The 19,809-nt window shown below is 47.2% G+C and overlaps 1 protein-coding gene across 10 annotated transcripts in view; it reads left to right on the top strand.

Moving 5' to 3' along the window:
- The window catches only part of MTSS1 (MTSS I-BAR domain containing 1), a 225,664-nt gene extending 206,174 nt beyond the window's left edge, over nucleotides 1–19,490 (top strand). For 2 of the 10 annotated variants that reach the window (XM_060243230.1, XM_060243232.1), the window contains exons 11-15: nucleotides 6,792–6,911; nucleotides 8,220–8,417; nucleotides 12,150–12,314; nucleotides 14,146–14,308; nucleotides 16,051–19,490. In XM_060243230.1, the coding sequence (XP_060099213.1) occupies nucleotides 6,792–6,911; nucleotides 8,220–8,417; nucleotides 12,150–12,314; nucleotides 14,146–14,308; nucleotides 16,051–16,736 (1,332 nt within the window). In that variant the 3' untranslated portion in view covers nucleotides 16,737–19,490. Of the gene's footprint in view, nucleotides 1–6,787; nucleotides 6,912–8,219; nucleotides 8,418–12,149; nucleotides 12,315–14,145; nucleotides 14,309–16,050 lie in introns of all 10 variants that reach the window. The other 8 variants (XM_060243231.1, XM_060243235.1, XM_060243233.1 and 5 more) reach the window with 8 other exon arrangements.
- The last annotated feature ends 319 nt before the right edge of the window (nucleotides 19,491–19,809 follow it).

Below are 19,809 nucleotides of genomic sequence, written 5' to 3' on the forward strand. Positions count from 1 at the left end.
ACATTGTTCTTCTCTCTTCCATTTTATCCTCACGATCACAAGCCTGTGAGGAGGCAGAGAATGTGTGACTAGCTGAGAGTCACAGAACCTTTATTGGCATAACAACAACAGTCTCGAATCAAGGAACCGGGGGTGGGGGAGTTGGTTAATTAAACATTCTAAACAGACTTCTCCTGTAAGCACAGTAAAGGAAGTTTGCCACCACTTTGATGGTTTCAGCCTTGAGGCTGAGAGTCACCCAGCGAACCACCATGGCAATGTGGGGATTCGAACCGTGGTGTCCCAGATCTCGCCTGCAGTACCAAGCAGTGCCATCCATTCTGCCACCTCAAGCGCACCACTCCTTTCCCCCCTGCATGTGCGAGCCAGGCTTGAGCCTCTCTTAACCTATCCTGAATTGTATCTAAGCAGAATTTAGTGTTTGGCTTGCAGCTGCTGAGACGTAAACCCAGCCGTTGCCTTTCCACACGCCAGCCCAGTGCTCAAAAACGAAGGGCAGTTCCAGATTTATCTATGCAGATGTTTATAACCTGCTTTCCTTCAACCAGTGCGGGATTGAAACAGCTTGTAGGGTAAAAACTAAAAGCAAAACCAACAGACTGTTGCATCAGATCCCACAAACGTTTCAGCACAAGCTACCTACTGATAAACCTAACCTGCCATCAGCAAACTAATCCACAGGGTGGGGAGGGAGGGAGGGCAGAACAGGTGGTAGAGCTCTGCCCTGGGCATCAACAATCTCTCCTTTGGCAGGTAGGCAGGTGCTGCAAAGAGACAGAGAACCAAGATATGGTTTCTTGAAGGTTTGGGTCCAGGTTTCCCCAGCTCAGCTTGTGTTCCCTGCAGCTTGCCTTAGCAGTTGTTGGGAATTGCTTCTCAACATAAAAAGCAGAGCCCACACAGGCTCGAATCAGTGCTGGGGAAGGGGGTGAGGAAGATTGTTTTGCTGAGTTTACCGTTCCACTTGGAGTATCTGTGCATGTGAAGGAGCACAACTGGCAAAATAATTCCTCTCCCCAATATTAAAATATCTGCACATGTAAAGCTAATAAGTAGAGGTGGCCAAACTGTGGCTCGGGAGCCACATGCGGCTCTTTCACACATATTGTGTGGCTCTCGAAGCCCCCACTGCCCTGTTAGCCAGCTTGGAGAAGGCATCTGTCTCTTTAAATCACTCCTCCAAGCCAGCCGGCACCTTGGAGAATGCATTTAAAGTTTCTTTCCACTTCTCCCTCCCTCATCTATTTTCCTTCCTTCCTTCCTTCCTTCCTTCCTTCCTTCCTTCCTTCCTTCCTTCCTTCTCTCAAACATCTGATGTTTATTCTCTGCAGCTCTTACGTTGGCAAGTTTGGCCACCCCTGGTAATAAGGAAGAGAAAGATAGTCTAGAAGCTGTTGCCATTACCTTTGCACATGGTGGAGGGATATTTTTCTGGAGGAGCTGTATTTCCCCCCCCCTACAAGCATGTTCATTCATGGCCAGGCCCCCACACTGCACCTCCTTGCAAAATGTTCAAATCAGTTCTGCTTTGGAAATTCTGGGTTGCATAATCCTCAGGACCAGGCTGCTTCCATATTTTTGTTTTAAAATATGTGATGCTTAAAAGCAGTGTTCCTTCTAAGCTGAGTTAGTGTGAGCTAGCTCACTGATATTTAGCCTCCAGCTTACACATTTTTGTTTTAGCTCAGGAAGGATGACCCCACAGCACGTTAAGTTATGCACTAGCTCACAGCTTTAATGCCAGTAGCTCACAAAGTAGGATTTTTGCTCACAAGACTCTGCACCTTAGAGGGAAAATTGCTTAAAAGTCATTCCAAACACGTGGGCTTGGATCCTGAGCATTGCGTCCTCTGTGCTTTGTTGGGGCATCAGTGTTGTGGCACAGAGCTCTGGCATGAGATGCTTTTTAGCTCATTGGTAGATGCTGGTCTGGCATGAACAAAAACCTTTCTGAGAGTTCCACCTCCTCCTTCTGAGAGTTCTACCTCCTTGTCCATTGACAATCCCTGGATGAGCTCCACCACCTATTTTTCTACAAAATGACCCCTGTCACCACCGCCCCCCCACCACACACACCCATGCAGCAATACTCTCTCTAAGCTGTGGAGTCTTGTGAGCAAAAATTCTACTTTGTGAGCTAGCATTAAAGCTGTGAGCTGCTGCATCAATTAGTTTGCTCTGGGGTCCTTCTTCCTGAGCTAAGACAAAAATGTGTGAGACAGGGACTAATAAACTGTGAGCTAGCTCACACTTAACTCAGCTTAGAGGGAACACTGCTGTGCAGTTGCTTCTTTCTTTATTTGCATGGTGGAGATCTGTCTGAAAATTGGCTTGTAGGAAAGGGCCCAGCATACACAGCTAGTGCTGCCAGACTCCCCGGTGGAGGTAGGGGTTCCCTGCCACCAGGCCTCAGCCCCCAGTGTTGATCAGCTCGCTGGTGGTGGTGGGGCTTACAAAGACAGACAAGGCCCAGGCCATTTCATTGGTGTCACACCAGACGTGATATCATCACATCAGCAACATCCAGGCAAAAACCTCTATGGTAAAGCCATTTTATTGTAAAGTTTTTGCTCAAATACCAGAGCGTTGCAGCAGTGTTGCACTGTGATGGCATCACTTCCTGTGCAATATCAGCAACATGGCCTGGGTCTTCCTCTTTTTCCAGATAAGGCCCTCCCCCCATCCCCTACTGGTTGCCAGGAGAGATCTAGCAACCCTACACATAGTGAATTCTGGGATCACCTTAAGAACATAAGAGAAGCCATGTTGGATCAGGCCAATGGTCCATCCAGTCCAACACTCTGTGTCACACAGTGGCCAATATAACCTTCACTGTTAAATTTTTAAAAGCTTTTTGAAAGCACAGCAGTCGTGGAGTTGGTCCATTTCTGTTTCCAGGTAGCCTTTGGCTGAGATGTGTGTGGAATCACTACCCAGTGGGGAACGTTGGTTATCTGAAATCACTTCATGTTATTTGAAAACATGAATCTTTTTTATGAACTGTTGGACTGCTGAAAAGAAGTAGGCCGCTACAGACAGGTTAAAATAATACGTAGATATTTTTAGGACAACATCCGCATGGCAGTGCGAGTGACCATTTTGCTGCTCTGGGTATTTTTTTTGTGTGTGTGTGTTTGCTTGAATTTCTCACTACTCACAAAAAGCACTAATTGACACATGCAGTGTGTTGACAGATTTCCCCTGAAGCTGTTTAATGTGTAACACGTCTTATGTTTTCCGTAAGCAATTGACGGGTTATCGTCTTGGCATTGTGCTCTAAGGGCTACACGAGAAACCCACGCAGTGCCCCATGTTGTGTCTGAAAGCAAAACGCTGTTTCTGACAGTAATGCTGTGGACGAAAGTGACTTGCCTGTTTGCTGCCCAAACTCTTATTATCGCTGTTGTCGGATGTGCTTTTAGTGTCCTGCTGTGCGAGTGTTGTTCTCCGTTGCTGCAGGACGAACAAATGTGTTGAGCAGCTGATACAACCTCTTTGTGCCATGGAATTGCAGAAGATGAGATAGAAAAGGGGTTACTCCAGATTGCTCTTACCCCATATTATGAGAAGATAAGAGCTGGATCTCTTATCAGGCCAGTGGATCAGGCCAGTGGCCCATCCAGCCCAACACTCTATGCCACACAATGGCCAAAACCCAGGTGCCATCAAGAGGTCTACCAGTAGGGCCAAAACTCCAGAAGCCCTCCCACTGTTACCTCCCAAACACCAAGAATCCACAGCATCACTGCCCCAAACGTAGTTTTCCATCTATACCTTGTAGCTAATCGCTGCTGAGGGTCCTCCGCTCCATATCGTTAACCAGTTTGGAGGTGTCAGCTGATGGCTGCATCTTCATGGAAAGGGGGTCATTGGCATGTCTTTAAGCAAGGTCAGTGTTAAGCTTTGGCTGCCTCCGTTCCCTGCCATGGAGGCTGTATAGGCAGGGAAGCATTGGGACAGTCCCTGAGGTCCATCCCACCCAGGACATGTAGTGTGAACCAAAAGCCTTGGCTTTAAGAAGACCTTGCTGCTGCAGTCTGTCCATCTCTTATTCTGTGGTGCACAGATTGTGAATCATACAAGAGATTCTGTGTGGAGTGGGGTGGAGTGTGCAAGTTCAGGCCCATTCAGAAACTTCACTGCACAGCCTGCCTGCACACTGGGGTTACAGCTTGAATCAAATCTCTACCATTAAAAAACAAAACTGGCTGCAGTCCTGAATCTGAGTCAGCATTAAATCTGCCCTTGAGTTTTTCCAGCCCTGCAAGAGAGCAGGGAGCAACTTCATCCTATAACCGGGGGTGTGTGTGTGTGGTGGCCAAACTGCAGCTCGGGAGCCACGTGTGGCTCTTCCACACACATTGTGTGACTCTCAAAGCCCGCGCCCCCTGCCCCCCACCAGCCAGTTTGGAGATGGCGTTTGTTTAAATCACTTCTCCAAGCCAAGCCAGCTGACAGCTTGGAGAATGCATTTAAAGTTGCTTTCTTTCCACCTCTCCCCATCTGCCTTCCTTCCTTCCCTCCCTCCCTCCTTTCTTCATCCCTCCCTGCTCTTAAACATCTGACATTTATTCTGTGTGGCTCTTACATTAAGTAAGTTTGGCCACCCCTGGTCTTAGGTCTGTTAACCCTATTCATTAAAAAAGATACAGAACAAAGTCTGAATCCAGTGGCACCTTCAAGACCAATCAAGTTTTATTCTGGGCATAACCAAGTTTTATTCTGACCAACCAAGTTTTATTCTTTTGTGTGCGTGCACATTTCATTAGATCATCTGAAGAAGTGTGCAAGTGAAGATCATCTGAAGAAATGTGCATGCACACAAAACCTTATGCCCAGAATTAAGCTTTGTTGGCCTTAAAGAGGCCACCAGGCTCAAACTTTCTTTTGCTGCTTCGGATCAACACGGCTAGCCACCTGTATCTATCTTCATGAAAAGCACCACAGAAAAAAAGATAAAAGAATCCAGGTTCTGCGCCTAACAAGCCTGAGTTCTGCAATCTGAATGAATTACACAAACCAGTATAACTTCCTTTTTCTATCTGGAGTCTCCTGCTGAAGTATTTCCATACCACCCATGTGGTATGAGCCATTTAATGTTGTTCTACTTGATTACCACCTAATCTGTCCGAATCCACACAGTATTGGATACTTGCACAGTCATTGTGCAACAATAGCTATTCACCACTGGCTATTCCCCTGTGTGGACAAGACAAAACTGTTGCAAATGATTTGCTATAGGACAGTGATCCCACAATATTAAGTAACGTGTGGGTGCAGCCAGGGAGTCTTTCTGTGATTCCATGTGGCATGGTTTGGGGGTGGGGTAAGGAGGAGAACTTGGATTTTCATTGCAATGGTTTTTTTTTAGGGGGTGGAGAGAATATGTCTTACTAGCCTTATAGTACAACATTAATTTTAATCTCCCATGAAATATCTGGGATTCTCAACTCTCAGTATGTTCTAATAGTGACTAGTTGGCCTGAGAGATATGTAGAAGAGCTGGTGAGGTTAAAGGGTAGTGATGGGGAAGGATGTCCATGCGGTTGACCCAGGAGCCAATCTGACTGCTGGTCTCCTTTTCTCAGTCTCCTCTGAGGACCTCTGTTCACACGACTGGAGGAGCAGCTTCGTATTACCTCCCATGACTATTACATGGACAGTTATATCAGAAGGGAAAAATCTGTGTGAAGTAACCAGCAGAATGTGTTGTTCTGCACATGGTTCTCTCTTGACAGAGCCATGTGGAATTCTGGTTTTCAGGTCTCCTACATCCAGTTTGGTGTAGTGGTTAAGTGCGTGGACTCTCTTATCTGGGAGAACTGGGTTTGATTCCCCACTCCTTCACTTGCACCTGCTGGAATGGCCTTGGGTCAGCCATAGCTCTCATAGACCTTCTTCCCCTGTAGTGGTTAAGTGCAAGGACTCTTATATGGGAGAACAGGGTTTGATTCCCCACTCCTCCACTTGCACCTGCTGGAATGGCCTTGGGTCAGCCAGAGCTCTCATAGACCTTCCCCTGTAGTGGTTAAGTGTGTGGACTCTTATCTGGGAGAACCGGGTTTGATTCCCTGCTCTTCCACTTGCAGCTGCTGGAATGGCCTTGGGTCAGCCATAGCTCTGGCAGAGGTTGTCTTTGAAAGGGCAGCTGCTGTGAGAGCCCTCTTAGCCCCACCCACCTCACAGGGTGTCTGTTGTGGGGGAGGAAGATAAAGAAGATTGTGAGCCACTTTGAGACTCTGATTCAGAGTGGAGGGCGGGATATAAATCCAATATCATCATCATCATGTATCCCTGCAGTTTTTCCTTTGCCCAGCAGCCTCAACAGGAAGGCTGACCAGATGTGGCCATCGCATTGCTACCAGTGCCATAACTCGAGCGTAGGCAGTACCCCTCCCTCTTGGTTCTCTAAAGGATGACTCAGAGCATGCTGCGTTCAGCTGCTTGAGACCTGGTTCACAGAAAACTGCCCCAAGGGGTTGACATGCTACCATAGATATTCGTGTTCTGCTGAGGAAGAAGGGCTTATGACGTCTAGAGCCCCGTTGCTTTCGTCCTCCTGCTTTTATTACTGATCAGCATTGGATAGCTTTTGGGCTGTGTTTCATAACAGATTGATTTTCCCCTTCAGCCCCTAACACTTTGCTTCTCTCCTCCTCCTTCTGTGTGTTTGTGTGTCTCACGTCCCTCATCGGTTTGTTTTGCCCCTTTGTTGGCTTGTCTTCTCTTTCTTTTCCTCGCCGTGTCGTGGTGCCTTTTTTGTTTGTTTGTTTCGTTTCAAAACCCCGCAGAATTCGTCCAGCTCTGCCTCTTCAGAAGCCTCTGAGACCTGCCAGTCAGTGAGCGAGTGCAGTTCCCCCACCTCAGTCAGCTCAGGCTCGACCATGGGGGCTTGGGCCTCCACCGAGAAGGTGAAAAACGCTTTGTGTCTCTCGAACCACATCCTTCGCTCCTCCCTGGCCTCCATGCTGTAATAGTTTTGATGCACTCAGAGGACGAGACTGTGCAGATGAGAATGGATATCCTTCCCTGCTCCTTGGGGGGTGGGGAAGCCAGTTCTGAATTACATAGCCTGTTCGCATGGCCATATGAGAGCTGCCACTGTTGGTGAGCACTCCGATACAGCAGGGGTGGTCAATGGTAGCTCTCCAGATGGTTTTTTTTTTTTGCCTACAACTCCCATCAGCCCCAGCCAGCATGGCCAATGGCTGGGGCTGATGGGAGTTGTAGGCAAAAAACATCTGGAGAGCTACCATTGGCCACCCCTGCGATACAGCATTGTGCATATGGGCTGTCGTATCCTGCAAGCGGATGACGCAGAGGGAGGGTGGCGTGTAGTTATTGAAACGCAGGTTGGAGTGTTTCCAAGGCCATTCGTTGTGCCGCCCCCTTTCCCCCCATCCTCATGGTTTCTTCCATGACTGTCATGGTAATGATTGGCTCACTACAAGAACCTCTTTATTGAAAAGGATATTGATTTGAATTGACCTTTTCGTATCAAACTGTGTCCTAAAGTTTACACGATGTCATTGGCTGTCCACACACATCAGTATCTAGGTTTCAGCCAATCCACTTTCAAAATCTGAGACTTGCAAAACAATTCCAAAACAAACCTTCTAACCACAAGCTGGAGCCAGAGAGGGGGGATCGGATCCATTCTCATCTGGCAACGCCACCGATTCCATCGTCCCGTCACTCCTGGAGCACGTCATTTTCTGAGGCTGAACTGCCACTCCCTCACTGGAATAGGAACCTACTAACCCAGGCTTATTAATAGCTTTGGGGGGGGAAAGGCTGCATCTCGCTTTCAGGGCCTGGATTGAAATCTCCACTTGCCTAATAATAACGGAGGGTGTTGGAGCTCTACAGGAAGTTCTTCCAGCTTGCCTTGGTTCGATCCAGCTCAGATGATCGGTTGAGGAGAGACTCCCCCCGGTAGCTTGTCTCCATGCGTCGGCTGAGTAAGGCCATTCAGCCCCCGAAACTGACTCCCCCCTTCCCCGCCCGCCTTTGGAATGTTGTTGCCTGTTAGAATAACAGTAACGAAGCATGAGCCAAGCGCTGTATCCAGACGTTCTGTCGAAAGCGTTACCCGACCCTTCTTTTTCTTTCCAGCAATGCATGCCTGAATTTCACCTTGAAATTTTTTCCCCACCCCCCATATTTGCCCTTGTTTATATTAATTTCTCTTTTTTTCTTATTTTCTTTTCGTTTTCCAGTTGTCTAACGGGTTTTATCACTGTAGTTTGTCAAGTGGTCCATTCTTAGCCTCAGTTGGTGCGGGCCCCCTTCCTCATTTCCCGTCTGTCTCCCACGCATGGACCCGGGCTTCCTCTTCCACCCTCCTTCCAGACCACGGTCATTATTACACCATTGGGCCAGGCATGTTTCCATCATCTAAGATCCCTAGCTGGAAGGTTTGTGTTTCTTTTGTTTCTGTCATGCGCCTCTTTCCATCCTTCCCTCCCCCCGCCCCTTTTTTCACTGCAGAATGTTACCTATCAGATCTTGATTGATTTTTTTTCCTCCTTAGCTTTTAATGCCATTCTGAATTATTGATCTGACAGTAAGGGATTCCCTCTGACCTTTAAATTAACTGATACACAAAAATGTAGAGTTGGATCCGGTCAGTTGCGGCGCTTTCCTTCAACTCAAGATGTGACCCCCTTAGCATTTCGTCCATAGAAGGGTCAGCATATTCCCAGATCTGTGTGCCATTTCTTTTGGATAGTTCTAACCAGTGGTGGAATTCTAGCAGGAGATCCTTTGCCTACTAGACCACATGCCCCTGATGTAGCCAATCCTCCAAGAGCTTACAAAAAAGAGCCTTGTAAGCTCTTGGAGGATTGGCTACATCAGGGGGTGTGGCCTAATATGCAAAAGAATTCCTGCTACAAAAAAGCCCTGGTTCTAACTGAACTTCTGACACTCAGGTGGATCATTTTTTGCTGTGGCCCAAGCTGAATGCAGTTAGGTAGGGCAATTAATATAGAAATTTTCCAGCGTTTTGTTAATTTTTTTGGGAGCACAATTCTGTTTGCACAGATTAATCCTTGAAAGGGAAGAATGATGGGTTGGCTCCGCTGAGAAAGGGAACTCCTGTTCCTCTCTTTAACAAAAGAGAGCCACTAGATCCAACTCACCGTGGTCAACAGTTCCTGGTGGTTTTGCTCCAGGCATCTATACATAGGGATCAAAAGGAACAGTCTTTCCACTAGCACCAAACCGTAATGACAGAACTGATGTGTTGCATGGTAATTCTCAAGGTGCACTCGATGTCCTACGGATGTGTTTGCTCTGTTTCCAAAAAGCACTTCAGACAGAAAGAGTGCTGCCCTCTAGAGGAAAAATTGGATTTGGGTTCACAAGCTCTGATCATTCCACCACCAGCAGAAGTAGTGGGTTGGTTGATTTATTTTGGCCAATTCAGCTTTGCAATTGGCATTCCTGCCTCTACTGACCTCAATAGCATGTCCAAAACTGTTCTTGTGAATCCTCCGACCCTGAAGGCTGCTTGTTAGGCAGACTTCAAAGTCTTGTACCAGGAAGAGAGAGGCAAAAAAATTCCATTCCATGAGAAGAGCTTCATTCATTGCACTTGGGGGCTCATCTCTTTGTCTCTTTTCACTTTCTGAAATGGGTCTGTGAGTACTGACCACCAATTTATTGACATTGCTTAACAAGAAGATGCCCTAGTCTGCTTCCCTTTGACAGAGGGAAGCAGCATGGCGTTTTTAGCTAAAGATTAGACTGCGTGATGGCATTTGATATCCAGGCCCATCTAGGCATGAGAAGCTGGAGAGGATATTAGCTGCTCAGTATTTTTCAGCCCTTGCTCAGTATCCTGCTTTCAAGGTCTGTTTAGGATGCCACTGACACCTCCCAGGGCTTATTGCCAGTAGCTGAGATGCTTCCCTTTAGCCCTAAGTCTTAGTAATAAGGCAGTATACCATATTTGCATTTCTTATACCTTTGCAATCCAGTATTAGCATAGAGTTCCCAGATAATTGCATCCCTTTCCTACCAATGCTCCCCTGATTCATGGGCAGAAACTGGAGCCAAAGTGGGGGTACAATCACACTGAAAAGAACAACCAAGCCATGGGAACTTACAGGAAGTTCGGACCATAGAGTTTCTGGTAATTCCTAGAGCTACCTGGAAATGACAATGGTCGTTCTAGGAACTGCCAAGAACTCTATGGTCAGAACTTCCTGTAACATAGATTTGGGCCTGTTCTTTCTCTGGGTTAGCAAGAGAAGGAAACAGGTTGAGTTTGACTTACCAGCCAGTCACAAATCAGGACTGTCCTCTCTCCCCAGTAAACAACATAGGGCAGAATAAAAAGAATGAGAGAATAAATTAAGAGGGTTAATGAGTGCTCCGTGCTGGATTCTGATGGAGCTTCAACCAACCCAAAAGGGTTTCATCTCTCTATGCCTCTTAAACAGAGCTGTACCCTTCTATGAGCATTGACTTCAGTGGATTTAGAAGGGTGTAACTCTGCTTAGGAGTGCACTGTCTGAAAATACACAGCCTGGCTTTGTTTTTAGTTCTAGCCTCAGTCGGCCAGTCCAGTATCCCTTGCTGTGAATCTCAGCTCAGGCTGCCTATCTTGGGAGTTAAGCAAGCCTCAGCTTACTTCTGTTCTTGGATCAGAGACAGTCTTTGCTCCTTGAAGGAAGGTCTAAATCAATGAAAAAAGGACTTTTACTAATCTTGGTGCAACTTCCTTCCACCCAGGAAATAATATAAATCTTTTTTTAAAACACAAAACTTTAAAGGCTTTAATTGAGCCTGACACCAGCTGCAAAGGGAAAAAAGAATCCATACTTAATTCGGTATTTCCTTTTGGTAGTCCTGGAATAGAACAGTAGCAAAGGCACCAGGTGTAAATTACAAGACAATACAATTCTGTCCATTCTGCCCCATGTGCTGATTTACATTTCCCTTCCTGTGCCATTGGAAGGGGATAAAAATGACCCCTCCCAGCCCATCAGAGTATACACAGCATCTTACAAAAACGTTATGGAAGGGAGGGACACTATGAATATAAACTTGCAGGGTAATTTAAGGTTGAGGAAGTCAGGGTCCCCGCCCTCCCCCCTGTTTTTAAGAGCGAATTTAATTCACCTTTCTTTTAAGGTTTTCAAGGTGTTTTCAGAGCTCATAGCACACCCTGGTTGCTGCGTATATCTGAAAAGGCTATTTGTTCCCCTCTGTCTCTTGCAACTGGAGACAGGACAATAATCAGCATCCCAGATTGATGTAAACCCAAACCCAGATGGGATAGAATTCCAAACAATCTCCTCCTCCTGAAGACTGAGATGGGTGCGGGGCTTTGGGTGGGAGCCAGGAACTGAGAGAGCCACTTTGGTGTAGTGGTCAAGTGTGCGGACTCTTATCTGGGAGAACCGGGTTTGATCCCCCACTCCTCCACTTGCACCTGCTGGAATGCCCTTGGGTCAGCCAGAGCTCTTGCAGAGGTTGTCCTTGAAAGGACAGCTTCTGGGAGAGCTCTCTCAGCCCCACCCACCTCACAGGGTGTCTGTTGTGGGGGAGGAAGATGAAGGAGACTGTGAGCCATTCGGAGTGGAGGGCGGGGTATAAATCCAATATCATCGTCATCTTCGGAGAATAGAACAGGTCATAATTGTGGGCAATCCCTGTTCACGTGCTTTCGCAGTCTTTGGGTTGAGGCAAACCATCCTCTTTGCCAGATTAGGGGCGGAAGGGATGTTTTGTGGCAGCCAGGAGTGTAGTTCTGAAAATAGGACAAGCCATTCACATGCTGTAGCCATCTTCTGGTGAGGCAGAGGGGCTTTCTCGCAGTAGCCAGGAACGCGCCCAGGTTTGCAGAAAGGCAGGTTGCGGTTGCTAGCATGCACCGCTAACGCTGCATTTCAGAGCAAGGTTGGCATATACCACCACTTAGCCAACAAGACCTTTCCTGCATGAACAAGCTCGGTCCCTTTTGGGCTAGTGCCCCTGCAGCACTAGCCCAAAAGGCTAGTGCCCTTAAAAACACCAAACTCTTAAAAAAGGCACCTCAGTCTGAGGGAAGAAGCCAGAAAGGTATTCTGTATCCTGCTGTACAGGGAATGTATACGTGATCAGAAATAAAATTTCAACTAATGGAAATTTTTCCCTAGGATTGGGCTAAGCCAGGTCCTTATGACCAGCCTATGGTAAACACTTTGCAACGCCGCAAGGAAAAACGAGACGCGGACCCTGCTGGGGGAGGCCAGAACGGACCGCCTCTGCCCCCAGAGGAAGCCCAAAGACCCCGGAGCATGACGGTGTCCGCCACCCCGAGGGTGAGGCTTTAATTTTGGAACCTCTGACAGGTTGACAGGTCGGTCCTAAGCGGCTTCAGACCACCCTTGATCCTAACGCCGAGCCTTCTGGATGGCACGGGGCTCCGCTACTTACAAAGGAGACTTCTGCCAGACGTTTTCTCCAAACGGAGGAAAGGCTTTGCCTCACCTGCAGCCTTCATTGGCTTGGTAAAAAGCATCACCTAAGAACCAGCTCGGCAGCCCAAATAGCCCACGCTAGCCCAGAGCCCGGAAGCTGGGCAAGGTCAGCCATGGTTAGTATTTGGGTGGGACTGCAGGGCTCTTTTTCTAGCAGGAGCTTCTCTGCAGGGCCACGCCCCCCCCCCCCCCCCCGATGTAGCGAATCCTCCTGGAGCTTACAACAGGCGCTGTACTAAGAGCCCTCTAAGCTCTTGGAGGACTGACTACATCAGGGGGTGTGGCCTAATATGCAGAGGAGTTCCTGCTAGAAAAAGAGCCCTGGGTGGGAGACCACCAAGGAAGACGGGGTTGCTATGCAGAGGGAGGCAACAGCAAACCACCTCTGCTCATCTCCCGACTTGAAAACCCCAGGATGGAGTCAGTTGTAACTTGATGGCACAGTTTACCTTTAAGAATCCATCCAGATATGCAGAAATACAGCTGGATTCCACCGAGTTGTTGAACGTGCAGGAGACGCCTCTGGCAGAAGGAGGTTTTCCCTGATGCAGGGAGGATATCGAGGATTGCATCTGGAGAAGCTTTGTTCTGCCAGTTGTGCTTCCACTACGCGAGGGGATCTATGGGGATCTAATCCATAGTATGCAGTGAGCCTTCCTTAGCTGCGCTTGGTGGAGGATCCATGTTGGGATGCTGTCCGACGTGTACATCTCTCTAGCTTGATTTTGGAGAAGGCTAGTGTCAGGTTAAATCAGGTGTCCCGACATTTTTGAGCCTGCAGGTGCATTTGGGATTCTTATACAGCCTGGTGGGTGCAGCCACAAAATGGCTGCCCCAGGGGGCGGAGCCAGCCTCAAAAATGGCTGCCACCGCTCACCTTCAGTCTCAGTGAAAATCCTTGTGCTCTGATGGCAGCTCCTGCCAAAGCAGTGTTGTTAAGAATCTTCACAGCCACTCAGATCTCTAGTCACCCGTGACCGGCTCCGCCCAATTTCTGAAAACACTTGATGGGCAGCAGGAAAGGTGTCTTGAGTGTGCCATAGTTCCCACAGGCACCACGTTGGGGACCCCAGGGTTAAACTTTTGCTCTCTTGCTTTTCAGTACTCTAGGACATGATCCTCGAGGGGCTGAGGGCAGAGGAAGGGCCTTCAATGGTCATGACAGTCAAGGGTTGCTGCCTTCTGAGTTTGGAGCCCAGAAGTTTCTTTATTCAGCCGTATGGGTTGTTGGGGGATAGGGAGGAGAGGAGCCACAGCGGGGCCTGTGGGGGCACTGCCCCCTGACTCCTGAACAGGGTGCCCTCCGGGGTGCAGCCTTTTTCTTATTTTTTGCCAAAAGAAAGCTTATGAGAAGCGGCAAGCCCCACCAGTGGATGGGAAAGGGTGCCCCCCCCTTTATAAAAAGCCCCCTGACTTGTAAAATCCTGGCTACGCCCCTGGAAAGGAGCCATTCTCAAGACACTTGGATGACAGCACTATGCGGCTGGATTTTGTGGAAACCCTGGGGGCAGGCCAAGCAGGAAAATAGGTGAGGGGTTTGTAAAAGCTTCTGGGTTGCAAAGGAGACTCACATGAGGCCAGGGAAAGGGATTGTGACTGCAAGCAGCTCCAGAGAGCTCTGGGGTTTGCCCCGTCCCCAAATCTAACAAAAAGTCTCTATTGTATTTGTCAGCAAGGAGAGGAGATGGAAGCATGTGAAGAGCTGGCGTTGGTTCTAACCCGGGGGCTGCAGCTGGACACTCAGAGAAGCAGCCGGGACTCCTTGCAGTGCTCCAGCGGCTACAGCACCCAGACCACCACCCCCTGCTGCTCAGAGGACACGATCCCCTCACAAGGTAAGGAGGGGGGAGAGATTTATCAGATGAGAGCCAGTTTGGTGTAGTGGTTAAGTATGTGGACTCTTAACGGGGAGAACCGGGTTTCATTCCCCCACTCCTCCACTTGCAGCTGCTGGAATGGACTTGGGTCAGCCACAGCTCTCGTAGAGGTTGTCCTTGAAAGGGCAACTTCTGGGAGAGCCCTCTGAGCCCCACCCACCTCACAGGGTGTCTGTTGTGGGGGAGAAAGATAAAGGAGATTGTGAGCCGCTCTAAGACTCTGAGATTAGGAGTGGAGGGCGGGATATAAATCCAATATCATCATCATCTTCTTTTACAGTCTGGACCACGCTTCTTAAGCCTTCATGCGTGTTGCGTTTTGTCTTTCTTCCTTTATCCCCTCACCTTTTTCCTTAGGTGGCGACCCAAAGCAGTTTACATTATTTATTTATTTCTTCCCCATTTCTCTCCTGCCCTCCCCAAATGGGCTCAGGGCGGGTCGCATCAAATAAAACAAATTACATATTTCTAAAACGACTAAAGTCCTGTGGCGCAAAGTGGTTAAAGCTGCAGTACTGCAGTCCTAAGCTCTGCTCATGACCTGAGTTCGATCCCAGCGGAAACTGGGTTCAGGTAGCCGGCTCAAGGTTGACTCAGCCTTCCATCCTTCCGAGGTTGGTAAAATGAATACCCAGCTTGCTTGGGGGGGGGGGAGTGTAGATGACTGGGGAAGGCAATGGCAAACCCCCCTGTAAAAAGTCTGCTGTGAAAACGTGATGCGACGGCACTCCAGAGTCGGAAATGACTGGTGCTTGCACAGGGGACTACCTTACCTTTAAACAACTAAGCACAAAAACCAAACAAACTTATTTACTAATTAAAATTCACTTCTTTTTTTATTAAATCAGATGATGACCATTTCAAGAACCCAATCCCTAGCTGGACAGGAACTAGTCCAGGATGAGAACATGCCTCGCTTGCCTCAGTAGATAAGCAGAGTTTGTGATTCATCAGAAATCCCACACGGGACATGGTTTTACTTCTCGTTTTTCCTCCAAACGTTACAAGTGTGCTTGGTAACGGTTATGATGAATGATATATATCTAACACACCTGCAAGCGTACCCCAGTTCTGACACTTAAGTCAGGTCTGGGAACTTACCGTCAGTAATAACGACTCTCCGTGGATTCAGGATAAGCGTTTATTGTAAGATAGGACTGGTGACACTAGTCGAGCCAGTGTCAGAACTGGGGTACTTTTGCAGGTGTGTTAGATATATAGCGTTCACCATAACCGTTACAAGGGCGCTTTTTTGCTTTAGGCGCAAGCTTAATTCAGAAGCCAAAGCCCCTACAATATAATTCGTTTTGGTTCTCACGGTACAAAGCAAACGATGAAATCACCACGCGATAACAGACTGCAATAACCGTGGAGGCCAGGCTGGGAAGGAGTGGACTGGCCTCCCTCGTGGGGTGCTTAACTTTAGTTTCTTCTAGACAAAGCAAGCATACAAAATAATAACGGCAAGGGATCTTGAGAGAATTCTACCATGATACCCGAGTCTGGCAGTTTTCAAAGGGTAGCCATGTTGGCCTGCAGTACAGCAGCTAGATTCTGATGAAGGGAGCGTTGACTCTCGAAAGATCGTACCCTCAAAATCCTGTCGGTCTCTGAGGCCTGGACTCAAATCTAGGTAGCCTAACAAGGAACGTCATGTTTATAGCAGGTGCCTAATTTACCTTTTTTCCTCCCCTCCCCAGTGTCAGACTACGATTATTTCTCTGTCAGCGGCGACCAAGAGACAGAGCAGCAAGAATTCGACAAGTCGTCGACGATTCCAAGAAACAGCGACATCAGCCAGTCTTACCGTCGAATGTTCCACGCTAAGCGTCCTGCTTCGACTGCCGGCCTCCCAACCACCCTGGGACCCGTGATGGTTACGCCTGGCATAGCAACCATCAGACGGACCCCTTCTACCAAACCAGCTGTCAGACGCGGGGCAGTAGGTGCAGGGCCCATCCCCATCAAGACACCCGTGATTCCTGTCAAAACTCCGACTGTGCCGGACATCCCGGGAGGGCTGCCCAGTGTGCCGAGCAGTGCAGAAGAAAGCCCGGAACAAAGCCCCGAGGCAGGAGGAGGCAACCACGGGGTCACGGGGATGTCCTCCTCTTGGAGTGGCCAGGCGTCCGTCAACCCTCCACCCGTGAGCCAGAAGCCGAGCACCATAGAGGAGCAGAGACAAACGGCCACCGAAAGCGACGGAGAAGAAAGCGAAAGGGAGAGTCCAAGTCTCACTGCTCCCCCGTGCCAGCCGGCCCCTCAGTCAGCAGGCCAGAGCCCCGGGGAGCCCCTGCAAGGTGAAGACATGCTGAACGCCATTCGGCGGGGCGTTAAGCTGAAGAAGACCACCACAAATGATCGTTCAGCCCCCCGAATTTCCTAGACGCTGGACCACTGCCAGAGCTTCCAACGCAACAGAGACTGAACTTATATGATGAAATGGTCTCTCTATCCATTCCACTGTACAATCAAGTTATTGTAGGATGCTCAGTTAAACAGACAGCTGGAAAAGTTAAACAGACAGCTGGAAATTTAAAAATCGGGGGCCAGGGAGGGGGGAGGAGAAGGAATTTGCAAACTAAAATGCTTAAGGCGCAACCTCTTCCTGACTTAATTTTTTTTTGTAAATACTGATTATTTTTCTGCGCAATTTTTTTTTAAATCTTGAGTTTCCTTTTAATTTTTCCCCTGAAGGTGCCAAATCCCCATTTAACTTTTTTATATAACTCTTTGTAAAAGTTTTACATGTGTAGAAGGAAGAAGAATAAACATTTAAGTAGCTTAAATATTTCAGCTGGGATGGGGCAGGGAGAGGGGAGGGATAACATTGATAGGAGGTTGCAATGTGTTTTCACTCTCACAAGCTTTTTGTAGAGCACCTTGTTATAAAAGCAAGGGGACTTTTTTTTTTTAGTTGTAACTTACAGAGGCCTGGGTGGAGAACAGGTCCTCAGAGAAGTACAAGGAAATCCTTGTAAATCTTGAAAACAGGAAACAGCAGCTGGTCAATTAAAGCAATATATAGTGGAAGAGCGACAAGTCTCGGGCTGGTTAGAGAGGGTGATGGGGTTAGACAAAGGGGGAGGGAACTTTCTGTTGCACAAGAAGTAGCCTAGCCGTAGCTTCATGGTAAGTGCGTCTGAATAAGCCATATTGGATTGCAGTGTTGTTTCCATAGGATGTTTAAAGACACTTGAGTGCCAGCCACTAGGAGCTTCTGCGTTGGCCCCGTAGAAATCTCTAGCTGCGCTCAGAGTGTGCGCCCAAGAAGAGCGTCTGTGGAATCGTTCCTTTGGATTCTTTGTTTTGTACTAATTCATTTTCTTCAGGACTGCACAAGCAACATTTAAGCATGCCCATCTGGACCCGAGTCTCTTCCCCCCCCCCCCACTCGTTTTCTGTTTCTTTGTTAAATAATCTACAGTAGCCGAAACTTTGGTTCAATAAAGCCAGAGAGAAATATCGGGGAGTTCTCTGCTCTGCGGGTTTTTACCTTTTACTGGCCATGCCCAGCAGGCTGGGCAACTCAACTAACAAAATGGGAAAGCCCCATATAATTTTGAGAAAAACTGCTCCTAAATCAGACTGGCAACCAGCTGAGAATTCCAGTAAAACTGGTGACACATTTCGGTGGGGTGGTGGTGGTCTTCTCTCCCCTCCCCCCAAATAGCATTTTGGATTGGCTTTTTAAATTAAACAAGAGATCTGAGAGTGAGGGAGGGAACGGGGGGAATCAGTTTTGGTTTTATTTATTACAAGGGAAAGGGGGGATTGACCACTATTTTTTTTTAAATTCTCAGCACTGTATTTTGGGGAAGCTGTTAATAGAGAAATTTATAGATTGGGGTGGGGGGGGGCTTACTTTTCTTAAAATAGAAAATTATGGCTATGACATACTCATTTCACAGGGTTGGTAGAAATGTGCACAGTTTGGACAACACAGGTTGTTCTGGTTTTGTGGGTTTTTTTAAAAACAAAAAAGTTTAAAAAAAGATCCTGCAATCTGTATGGATACCTTCTGCCTTATCTTTCTATGGGTAATGCAAGCAGGATAGTTAGACAACAGATGTGTATTTGTGGTTGCAAAAAGAAAAAAAATGCACCACCTGTAGTGGAAGGAGCTGGGTCATACATCTGCGCACAACATGCTCTTCCACTCTCTGGAGATTTTTCAGTCGGCTGCCATCTTGCCTACATAACCTCTTATGCTTTAAAAACTACATAACTGCATTGGATGTGAGACGTATTGTAAAACTGTATAGTCACTGTGTTCTATATACATTTACACTGCTGTGTTGCGTAACACCTCCCTTTTTTTAAAATGTTATGGCTTCAGAAAGCAAGCGACCAAGCATGATCCTTTTTTTAAAAAATCGATGCGCTCTCTCCTTTGCAAAAAAACCAAAATCAACTTTCCTTCTAAACAACGGTGCCTGCGGTAGAAGCCCCGCCAGTTGGTGAAACTAGCTGATGCGATCTGCAAATGATGCTTCAAAATCCACCACCACCTTTGACAAACAACTCTTTTTTTTTTTTTAAAGAAATGAAGTCTTGCTTGGACCCAGAATGCAGTCCCTCCAGGTGATTTCCTGGCATGTTTCATTTTTGAACTTAAAAACCGAGGTGTTTCACAAGGGCTCTGCTATATTCCTGCCTCTCCCGTTCACCGGAGGGTTTCTGCAGGAGACATTCCTGATTGGTTGCACCTGAAGAGCGTGTTTATGGGGGGGAAACAAAATCCTTTGGGAAGCAGCTGTGCCCCCAAAGCGCAGCTTTTCTGTTTAGTTCCTTTTACACACTAGAATTACTCTTGGTTAAAATTTTTATTCTTAAACGGTTGCCAAAATTCAACATTAGAATGTGACAAGCCACATTAAGTAGTTCTGTTGTCCCCCCCCCATTTGTGTTCCTTGCTTACTGTAAAAGCAGTGTCACCGTTTTTTAAAAAAATGTTTCTGATGGTAAGTTATTGTGCTTTAGTTGCTAGTTTGTATCGAGAGTTGACCTCTCCCCCACACGCACTGTTTTTGTTCTGAACTGCTATTAAAAAAAAAAGAATTGCTGTTAACTGTGTTGCCCTTCTACATTGTAATGATTGCTTCAGCCTCTATTATAAATAAAGACCTGCTGATAAACCGCTTTTGAGTTGTCATCTCCCCCCCCTTTCCACTGCCTTTTTAAATGCCATGATCAGAAAGGATGGAAACGAAGAACTAAACCGTGATCTATTAATGAATACAAATTAATTCTTGTTTTCAAATGTTTTCTCTTATATTCTTCATATTGTCATCAGTTTACAAAGCTTTTCAAGGCTGAAATTGTGTATGTGAGATTCGTGAATTATATATTTGGTGTATCACTCGGAAATCATATTGTAAGATTCTACATTTTTGTAAACTGATGACAGTATGAAGAATATAACAGGAAATATTTTAAAACAAGAATTAATTTTTATT

This window comes from Heteronotia binoei, chromosome 7 (assembly GCF_032191835.1).
Source record: "Heteronotia binoei isolate CCM8104 ecotype False Entrance Well chromosome 7, APGP_CSIRO_Hbin_v1, whole genome shotgun sequence".
Classification (NCBI taxonomy): domain Eukaryota; kingdom Metazoa; phylum Chordata; class Lepidosauria; order Squamata; family Gekkonidae; genus Heteronotia; species Heteronotia binoei.